Source organism: Callorhinus ursinus, unplaced genomic scaffold (genome assembly GCF_003265705.2).
Source record: "Callorhinus ursinus isolate GAN/ISIS: 27379988/994484 unplaced genomic scaffold, GSC_fseal_2.0 scaffold2, whole genome shotgun sequence".
NCBI classification, from domain to species: Eukaryota; Metazoa; Chordata; class Mammalia; order Carnivora; family Otariidae; genus Callorhinus; species Callorhinus ursinus.
In genome coordinates, this window is record NW_027397064.1 from 17,905,519 (window position 1) to 17,916,182 (window position 10,664).

The 10,664-nt window shown below is 48.1% G+C and overlaps 1 protein-coding gene across 11 annotated transcripts; it reads right to left on the bottom strand.

Moving 5' to 3' along the window:
- Positions 1 to 998: 998 nt before the first annotated feature.
- Positions 999 to 10,664, bottom strand: LOC112838926 (C-X-C chemokine receptor type 2). Of its 11 annotated transcripts, none has more exons than XM_025891782.2 (5): positions 10,501 to 10,621; positions 10,220 to 10,302; positions 9,475 to 9,628; positions 8,446 to 8,613; positions 999 to 4,245 (listed from the first exon to the last, which is right to left on the bottom strand). In XM_025891782.2, exon 5 carries the CDS (start codon positions 4,218 to 4,220, stop codon positions 3,150 to 3,152), a length of 1,071 nt encoding a protein of 356 aa, XP_025747567.1. In that variant the 5' UTR covers positions 4,221 to 4,245; positions 8,446 to 8,613; positions 9,475 to 9,628; positions 10,220 to 10,302; positions 10,501 to 10,621; the 3' UTR covers positions 999 to 3,149. The 11 variants fall into 11 exon arrangements, 9 of the variants coding, with proteins under 9 accessions (XP_025747567.1, XP_073734861.1, XP_025747593.1 ...); XM_073878760.1 differs by having other exon boundaries at positions 8,446 to 8,636; XM_025891808.2 differs by lacking the exon at positions 9,475 to 9,628.

Sequence of the window (10,664 nt, forward strand, 5' to 3'; positions counted from 1 at the left end):
GCTTGGCCAGAGCAGCTAAGTCAAGCTTGAACCTGAGCTTAGCACGGTGCCTGGCACAGAATGAGCTCGGAACAAGGGATTAGGAGGGCCGGATTAATCCTGTTTGTGCTTTCATGAGTCAGGAGAGGTAGTTACTTGCCCCTTGAGCACCCCACCTCAGAGGTTTGCTCCTGCCTCACTGGAGAGGCCTCTTGGTCAGAACCACAGCAGCAGTCTCTTTGATTTAGTGGTCAGAGAGTTGTTAACAGGAAGGGGATCAGAACCTGGTAGAGCTTGGGGACTGTGCCCTTGGACTCCCCTCGCAGTCTTACTTCCTTAGTAGGCTGCTCTGAGCCCAGCCCCCTCCTGCCAAAGCCCCCGCAGGGACGAGGCCTGTGAACAGGAGCTCAGCCTGGGTAAGCTCTGCCATGTCCCAGAGCCCTGGGATGGCAGGCCCTCAGGAAAGAGTGCCCAAGCAAAGAGTCAAGTCCTTGGTTTTGTGTGGAAATCATTTCCCTATTCTGCAAGGTGTGCTTTTGTCCGTCCTGCATGGTGGGCGTGTGTGTGTGTGTGTGTGTGTGTGTGTGTGTGTGTGTGTGTGTTTTGAGTGGGAGAGAGGAGAGAGTGAAGACTCAAAGTAGGGGTGGCTGGTTGAGCTCAGCAGAGCTGTCTGCCTTCCTGCTCCCCAGTCCAGCTGATCTGGTAAAACACACTGACCCTTGACGCTCTTGACTCTGGTTTCACCCAAAGACATAAGAAGCACTAGATGATCCTGGGACATATATCCTTCCATAATACATGTCCAGCAGCAACAGGCTTGCGCTGGGGATGAAGGAGGAAAAAAGGCTGGCTTCTCTCTCGATTTCAATCCTTCTATCTGTGCACCCAATAGACAGCAAAGGGATTTAATTATTGTAAATAAATCTACGTTCGGGACCTCTGTTCACCCTTGCCTGACTTCTCTGTAGCAATTCAGATGCTTTTTGTTGCAAGTAATGAAATACTCAACTCAAAGTGGCTTATACAAAGGAAAAAAAAAGACCTTTAATTATCTCCCTGAACAAGAAGTTATAGGTAGATGGTTCCACAATTGGTTCAGTTGCTAACATTTGTCTTTTGGGAACTAGTTGGTTTTTATTTTTTTTCCCATTGTAGTAAGATACACACAACATAAAACTGACCACTTTTACCAGTTTAAATGTACAGTTTAGTGACATTAAGCTCAGTCACACTGTTGTACCAGTATCACCACTATCCATCTCCAGAAACTTTTCATCACCCCCAACTGAATTGTGTACCCATTAAACAATTACCTCCTATTTTCCCCTCTGCACAGCCCCTGGTAACCACTGTTTGTTCTTGTCCCTGTGAACTTGACTATTGTAGGTATATCCAATAACTGGAATCATACACTATTTTTGCCTGGCTTCTTTCACTTCGTATCATGTTCTCAGGGTTCACCCGTGTTTGTAGCATATACCAGAAGCTCATTCATTTTTAAGACCGAACGATATTCCATTGCATGTATACCCCACATTTTGTTTGTCCATCATCCATTGATGGACATTGGGTGGTTGTTGTCTTTTGGTGATAGTGAATAATGCTGCTAGGAACATTAGTGTACGAACATCTGTTTGAGTCTCTGCTTTCAGTTCTTTTGGGTGTACACTTAGACATGGAGGTGCTGGATCAGATAGTAATTCTGTTCCATCTTTCAAGGCACTGTTTTCTACAGTGGCTGCACCATTTCCATTTCCACCAATAATGCACAAGTGTCCTACCAGTATTTCCATATCGTTGCCGACACTTGTTATTATCTGTCTTTGTTGTTGTTGTTCTTGTTGTTGAATTGTAGGAATTCTTTGTATATTGTGGAGAGTAAACTGTATAAAATTTGATTTAAAAAAATTTTCTCCCATTCTGTGATTTCCCTTTCCACTCTGTTGATAGTGTCCTTTGAAGCACACAAGTTTTTAACGTTGCTGAAATCCAATTATCTATTTATTTTTTTCTTACCTGTGCTTTTGGTATCATATCAAAGGAATCATTGCCAAATCCAATGTTATAAAACTTTTCCTATATGTGTCTACTAGCGTTTTATAGTTGAAGCTCTCTCGTGTCGATCTTTGACCCATTTTGAGTCAACTTTTGTACATAGTATAAGGAAAGGGACCAAGCTCATTCCTGTGCGTGTGGATATCTGGTTTGCCCACACCATTTGTTAAACGACCATCCTTTCCCCATTGAATAGTCTGGGTGCCCCCTGTTGAAAATCATTGGCCATTTACACTTAAGCTTCTTTCTGGGCTCTTTATTCTCATCTGCTCCATCTGCCTAAGTGTGTTGAGCACACTTTTTGCCTCTTTGTCACATCAGATCCTACAACCATATTCAAAGGTGAGAACCAAGGGAGTGTGCGTGTGTGTGTGTCTCTCTCTCTCTCTTTTTTTAATCAGGACTACTTCCCAGGAGTCCCTGGACCCAGCAGACTTCCTCTTAAGCAATAGTGCCCTAGGGCCAGTTTGTACCTGCTTGTGAAAGCACTCATTACATTACTTGAAAACTCTTGAAATCGCCATGGCGGGAGCATTTATACCGGGCAACTCAGTAAATGCTACAAATCAGGACTTCTTTCCCCCAGGAGAGTGGTTTACCAGCACACCATTGCCCTGAAATCTAAGTAGTTCGAAGTGAATGGCAGGGCCACTCCTAGCCAAGGGAGTCTTCGAAAGTGAGTATCTGTCCTTCTCAGCCTCTCTCAAGGGAGGTGGGCTTTGCTGGCTAGCGAGAAAGGGACAGTCGGGGCAGCAGCTAATGCCGTTCACCACTGATGCCTCCCCATGTAGGAACTTTCTGTAGTCACTTGAAGGAATGCCTTTTAAATGTCTTTAACTGCCTCAGAGAACAGAGTGTTGTGGGCTCAGCGGTAGGGTGGACTGAGCTCTAGCAGCTGACAGAGTAAGTATAGTCAGGCCTGGGGGACCAGGGCAGGCTTTCTAAACTGTACAATGGGCCTGGAAAGGACACGGCCCCAGTCACTTCCTGCAACCACACCCAGGGGCTGCCTTGACACAGAGGCTGTGAACAGCCAGTGGACATGAGGCTCGGAACGGGATGCTGATGGTGAGGGAGGAGCCCCGAGGGGCTGCGACAGGGCCGGGGTGGGGGGCTTAGAAGGTAGTAGAAGTGTTTGCTGAAGAAGAGCCAACAAAGGAAGGCCTGCCGTCCTTGGACAAGTACTCCTTGCTGATGAGCCCATGGAAGGCCATGATCTTGAGGAGTCCATGGCGAAACTTCTGGCCAATGAAGGCGTAGATGAAGGGATTGAGGCAGCTGTGGAGGAAGCCCAGAATCTCGGTGGCATCCAGGGCCCGGCCAATGTCATTGCGGCGCTCACAAGTCTCCTTGATCACCCGGAGCCTCATGAGGGTGTCTGCGACCAGGACCAGGTTGTAGGGCAGCCAACAGAGCAGGAAGACAAGCACGACAGCGAAGATGACCCGCATGGCCCGGTGCTTCTGCCCCATGTGGGCCTGAAACAGGGTGCGCAGGGTGAGCCCATAGCAGAACAGCATGACCACCAGCGGCAGGAGGAAGCCAAAGGTCTGGGGCAGGGCCCGCATCACTATCCGCAGTTTTGTTGTATTGGCACCCATGTCCTCGTAGCAGACTGGGCTGGAGTAGGGGGGATTGACGGCCCTGCGGAAGACGAAGATGGGTAGGGACAGGATCAGGGACAGGGCCCAGATGCCTAAGCATATGAACTTGACCCAGTGCCGCTTCTGGGTCAACGTGCGTGTGGCATGGACAATGGCCAGGTAGCGGTCCACGCTGATGCAGGCCAGTAGTAAAATACCACTGTAGAAGTTGACTTCCTTCAGGAGCGAGACCACCTTGCACAGGGGTGTGCCAAAGATCCAGCCCTGTGCCTTGGAGGCGGCCCAGAGAGGCAAGGTCAGGGCGAAGAGCAGGTCGGCTATGGCCAGGTTCAGCAGGTAGACGTCAGTGACAGACTGGCTGACCCGACTATGTAAGACAACCAGTATCACTAGGGAGTTTCCCAGCAGATTCAGCATGAAGATCAGGACATAGATGACCACCACTGCATACTTGTTGATTTCCAGGGATTCTGGCCTGCATGGGGCAGAGTCTGCTGGAATAAAGGGCAGTTCTGTGCTGTAACTGTAATTTTCACTGAATAAATCTTCCAAGCCGTAATTGTACCAGTCAGTGTCTTCCATATTGGAGGCAAACTTAAATCCTGGCCTAGAGAAGAGAAATGAGAGTTACTGCACAATAATCTCTCCCCAGATTCCAGACTATTTACCCATGAACCTTGGACAGGATTCTTTGCCTTGGCTTGTATATTACACAGAAGCAACTTTCACATTAGGAAGTAGTTGTGGCTCTAGATTGTGAGCCACATTTAGTGATAAATGGCACATTGCACAAAGTGTATAGTTCCCTCAAAACCAGAGAGATTCTGAGCATTTTCCATGACATCACCATCGCCTAAAACATTGTTGAAACTTCCCTGCAAACAATCCCTACAGAACATGTCTTGGTTTCTTCAGTGGTGAGCATCTCTGGCTATTCAGGCTGAATTTAATGTCAGAAATATGAGGTACCATTCAGTTCTTGATGTGGGGGATTAAGCAGGCAATCCAATTGGGTTTGACTGCTAGAAAAAGATGGAGGTTTGACTAGAAAGCTGAGGGAGGAACCCCTTTGTCCCACTTTCTGAAAGTCTTTAGAAGAAGGGTGTGGAAAAATAGATTTAGGGGTAACAGCATACAGTTGAAGGATACTGGAACTAGAAGAAAGCTTATTTACAGCCTAGTGTTTTTCTTTCAGGATGCAGAAGACCTGCTGTGGGAGTATTTGTGCAGTTTGAAAAAAAATATTAAAAATCCCTAAGTGGGTGGCTGACTGATTCTCCAAGCGGGTGGAAATGTAACCGACTGTCTTGGGAGCTCTGGGCAGCCATGTTCTGCCATGTGGAGGTGAGCAGAGAAAGCCAGTGTGCTCCCAGCACAAGGAGAGGCAGTGAGAAGCAGAGGAGACAGGTGGAGACAGGTGGAGACACACTATCCTTGTTTTGGTGGCTTTTCAATTCTGGTGGGGACACTTTGTGTCCTGCCAGTGAGTGCCTTCATCCATCCCTGACTCCCCAGCCCCCCAGACTACATCCAGGTAAACCTGCTTCTGTTGGCTCTGCCCTTGTTATGGGGATAGCCCAAAGTCTGCTTCTGGGGGAAGCTGCAGCCACTCTGAAATATTTACCCAGTTTTCAAAGAGGAAGTAAATTAAAGTAAACCAGCTCCCAAATGAGCTCCTTGTGAACCACCAGATCTATCACCACTGTGCCATTTCTTTATAACAAGGTATGACCATTCTGGGACCATATGCAAGTCAGTAACCCACCTCAAAATGGAACCAGCATTAAAGAGAAAAACATCAAGTAACAAGGTTCCAGAATTACTTCAATACTCAATAGGATCATCATCATAAAACAAGAAGGACAGTAACGCGATTGACAAGGATGTGGAGAATTGGACTCCTCATACATTGCTTGTGGGAATGTACCAATGGTGCGGCTACTTTGGAGAACAGTTTGGCAGTTGTTCAAAACGTTAAACATAGTTACCATTGACCCAGCAATTTCACTTCTAGATATGTACCCAAGAGAATTGGAGAGCTATGTCCACGCAAAAACTTGTACCCAAATGTTCACAACAGTGTAATAGCCCAAAAGTGGAAACAATCCAAATGTGCCTCAACCGATAAATGGAGAAACTAATGGAAGCATACACATAACAATGGACTATTATTCAACCAACAACAGGAATGAAGTACTGATATATGCTATAACGTGGGTGAACCTTGAAAACATTATTCCAAGCAAAAAAAAAAAAAAAAAAAAAGCCAGACATAAAAGGCTTCATACTGTAGGAGTCCATGTATGTGAAATGTCCAGAATAGGCAAATCAGTAGAGACAGAAAGTAGATCAGGGGTTGCCAGGCGCTGGAGAGGGGGTTTCTTTTCGAGCTGATGAAAGTGTTCAGGAATTAGACAGTGGTGAGGATTGTATAACTTTGTGTGTGTACTAAGAACCACTAGTTGTACACTGGAAATGGGTGACTTTTACAGTGTGAGAAGGCAGGGCTGGGGCGGTGGCAGAAACTGCCTTATCAGGGGATAGCTGCAGCCAAGCATCCTTCACTGGTAAGTCCTCATTCTGGTATATCCAGTGCTCATCTGTGCGGGGGATGGGCTGGGGGGCACACAGGGGAGCTTCCGCTCCCAGGCACGAGGGATCAGCTTGAGGGTCCAGAGGGAGACCCTGCAAGTCAGGTCAGGAGATGGAGAACTCAGGCAAGAGAAGCAGGCCAGAGCAGTGACCTCCAGCCACTGGGGGGACAATACTTTGTGGATGCTTGTGGGTTTTTCAGCTTACCAATCTCTAGGAAGGATGCGTTGACAGTGAAAGGGAGAAACTAAAGGAAGGGTCTGCTTTGTGCCTCATAGGTACATGACCTCCCTGGAGGGTTACAGGTAATGATTAGCCCCCATTTACAGGCGAGAAGACAGGCACAGAGGGGCTCAGACACCAGCCCATGGTCACAGAGCCTACTACAAATGCTGCAACCAGGATTCCACGTAGGTGTGGGTGGCTCCACGTGCTACTTACAGTCTACAGACCTGCTTCATTTAAAAAAAAAAAGAATCGTACCTCATATATTAAGCATATTTAAAATATATTTGTAAGCTAAGTTTTTGAGATCTCATGAAGTCAGGCTGTATACAGTTTACTCCTATTGTTTGATATTTTCTTACCTATTCTGTAGGCCCAGAATGAAAGAAACAGCCCTTGCAGAAATGATTAGCCAAACACCCTTGAACTGGCTGATTCCTACTGACCCCCTGGTCATGTTCTCGGTGAACAAGCAGGAGATTCCCTCACTGAGTGAAATGGCCAGACCCTTAATGACTCACGGCCATTCAGAAACGCCATGGATGGGATGATTCTAATTTATTTTATGAAAATGCTATACAATGGAGGCATTTACAAGATCCCAAACATTGAAGGCAATCTTTTCAAGAACAAAGAAAATTCAGTCATTTTAATACAATTCTAGCATTCTTTCTCTCTATGAATATAATCCACACATATTTGCATTTCATAATAGGGGAGGAGGGACTAGACAATGTCTGGCCTTTCCTCAGACCCCATCCTAGCCAAAGCAGGAGAACTGGCTGAGTCAGGAAGGGAAGGGGCTGGGCAGAGAGTTGCCCTAAGTGGTTGTCAGAGAGAGGTGTAAGGAAAAGGGGCAGGGGCTCTCCCTTTGGGGATAGGGAGGCCTTAAGAGGAATGAAGCCCACCCCAGGGCAGGGAGAGATATCTGGGATCAATAGAGGCTGGGTGTCAAGGGGGACAGAGAACAGAGAATTCTGGAAGGTGAGAAGGGTGGGTGTTCCAAGACTTACCAGAAGTCTGGGCCTTTCACCTGTAGGACACATCCAGGAGGGCAGATGTGCCTGACTGGCAGGGTGGTGGTGGTTAAGAGAGTGGAGGAAGTGAGTGGCAGATTAGGTTGCTCAATTCTAGGGTGGAGTTCTGAGGCTGTTGAATGCTTTTGATAACTTGAATAATTAATTCTCAGGTCAGCTCTTGGGTCACGAGTCATTTTCTGAACTGGCAGAGTTCCATACTGGTAAGGGACCTGTGGTGTTTTCTAGCCAATCTTTCCATTTCGCAGTTGAGCAAATTGAGGCCCATGCAAAGGCAGTGGTTTGCCCAGGACGGCATGGATTTCTCTCATCTTTGCCCTGGTCTCAGCAGTCCCTGGCTCTTTCAGCTGCCTTGTCTGACTCTCCCTATACCCCAGCTGCCTCGGGCTGCCCCCTGCTCGGGAGCCAGCCACCCTCCTGCTCTTGAACATCTCTCCCATCTCAAAGGAGAGCAGCTCATGAAGACGACAGAGATGGAACTTGAGGTTCTGGTGCGCCTGGACCTAATGCCCCCTGTCCCCACCCCATTCACCCCGGAGCCTTTGAAGCCTCACAGATTCCTTCTCCATGTCACATCCCTTTGAGAACCCCCACCCCCAAGTGGGGGCTCCACTCACTTCTCTTGTCATTCACCTCCCTGCCCAACCATCTGCTCTGCCCAGGAACCCCTCTGAGGGGCATTGCTCTTCTTTCTTGGCCTGTACACTTGGGATTGAGTCTGCAGTAGCTGGCCACCCTTGGAGCCAAGACCATCTAATTTGGAAAGAAAGCCTTTTGGGAAAAATTCGCATCTTATCCAAATCCAAACACATTTTTGAAAGCAGTGTTGAGTGACACTAAGAATGTATTTTTGTCACCTTCGCTATTGATTACAGTGGGGAGGGTAAATACAGGCAGAACAGTGACCACTAATTCACGGCTCCCTCCCAAGCCCCCACCCCAGCAAACCGTACCTCTGGCTTCTCCACTTCGCCTCTCACCCCTGCATCCCAGGGCCCGCAGAGTGCTGGAAGCCGGCAACAAACTCGCCCACCGCTAGGGAAGAACCTCGCAACCATTCTTTGTCACTTCTCTCTTTTCCATGCTTGGAGAAGAATGCCGTGACTCCTGGCCGGGCAATGCTAAAACCAGACAGAGGCTTGTTCTACACAGAGAGAGGCCCAGGAAAGCAGCGGGTAAGGACTCAGCAAGCCAAGCAGCTCGGGGCCAGTGACTTTCCCTTTCCAAGTCTCCGTTTGCTCATCTGTACAATGAGGCCAATGATAGCATCTAACTCGTCGGATTGCGCTGAGGATCAAATGAGGGATTACCTGTAAAGCGCTTAAGACTTGCAGCAAGCATGATGTTAGCGTCTGTTGTGGTGATCATTTCTGGAACAGTTTGTTAACTAGTGTGATGACGTCTGTCCCACTACACCCCCCAAGGAAGGGAAAGCAGCGGGTCGGCTTTCCGGGCTGACTTTGTTGTGCATCTTCATTGGCTCTGGCCTGAATGGCAACAGTCACATTAACTGTAATGTTGGGTGCCTACTCGGGTCCAGCTTCTGGGAAAAGAGCTTTTCAGAATTCGTGCATTTAGGGACGCCTGGCTGGCTCAGCCAGGGGAGCAGGCAACTCTTGATCTTGGGGTCGTGAGTTTGAGCCCCATGTTGGGTGTAGAGATTACTTAAAAATAAAATCTTAAAAAAAAAAAAAGAATTTGTGCATATTTAATCCTCACAACAAAGCCGTGAAGTATGCACTTTCTGAATGAGGAAACCAGACTCTGGGAGTTAAGCAACCTCATTAGAGTGACACAGGGAACTGGATTTTAAACAGTTTTTAAGAAATGTTTTTACCTCACCTCAAATCCTGTATTCTGTCCACTGTAACAAGGGTCTGGATGCTAGCCTCAGCTTTCTGAGCTCGGTTAGGAACCTCTCTGTCCCAGACAACGGAATAAAAAGGTGTAGAAAGGGGAGCGCAGATTTGACATTTCCCTACCGGCTCGCTTCTTGATTTTCATTAGGTTGATTTCGTTTCCCCTGAACCCACCACCTGCATGTGGACGGTGGGGTGAATAAAGAACCAGCTGGTTCCACTGCTGATGGTCAGGATGAGCTCGGACAAGTCAGTTGTCTCCGGGCCTTGATGCGGTCTGTCAGAAAATGAGGCGATTGTTCTAGATCTGTATTGTCCTGTACGATGGCCACTAGGCATATGTAGCTACTTAAATTTAGTTGAAATAGAACGAAAAATGTAGTCCCTCAGTCATACCAGCCGCCTTTCAAGGGTTCAAGGGCCACACGTGACGAATGGCTACCATATTGAACAGTGCAGATCGAGAACACTCTCCAGGACTGCAGAAAGTTCTTTTGTGCCATGCTGTCTAAGTGAAGACTTTGTTCTCTTTATTTTTTATTTTATTTTTTTTTAAAGATTTTATTTATTTGACAGAGAGAGACACAGTGAGAGAGGGAACACAAGCAGGGGGAGCAGGAGAGGGAGAAACAGGCTTCCCGCTGAGCAGGGAGCCCCATGTGGGGCTCGATCCCAGGACCCTGGGATCATGACCTGAGCCGAAGGCAGACGCTTAATGACTGAGTCACCCAGGCGCCCCAAGACTTTGTTCTCTTTAGCTCTACGTTTCTGCAATTCAACACGTCAGTTCTCAGGGGACTCAGAGAGGAGACTGAAGTTCCATCAGACGCGAAGCCCTGGTGGCCCTAACACCGAAGAGCTCACTTACCTGCTGTTTGCCTTGACAGCTGCTGTTGTCGTTGGAGGGGCCACTGATCTCCTCTGTGGCTCGGGGCTTGGGAGCAGTCAGCGCTTTTGGGCAGGCAAAAAGAGAAGCAGACTTTATAGGGAAATGTCTGACCTGGGGTCACCAGGGTGAATTCCAGGAGGCCCACCAGGGGAGGCGTCCCCTCCAAGGAGAAGTGAGGTCTGTCCTGGGACTCTGACTCCAGGCCAAGGATCCATCCGCCTGGAGATTCTGTGATGAGCACTGGGGATTTTCACGCCTACCTGTCTAAGGGCTTCTGGAGGAGCCTGCCAGTCTGAGGGGGGAGGTGTGGCTGGTCAACCTCTGTCTCTGAGCGTTTCGAACATGCACCTCCTTCTTTACAAGGAAGAGGCAGGCCACCCCAGCCCCCGGTGAACAGACTTGCACTTGTGGCACACTCTCTTCC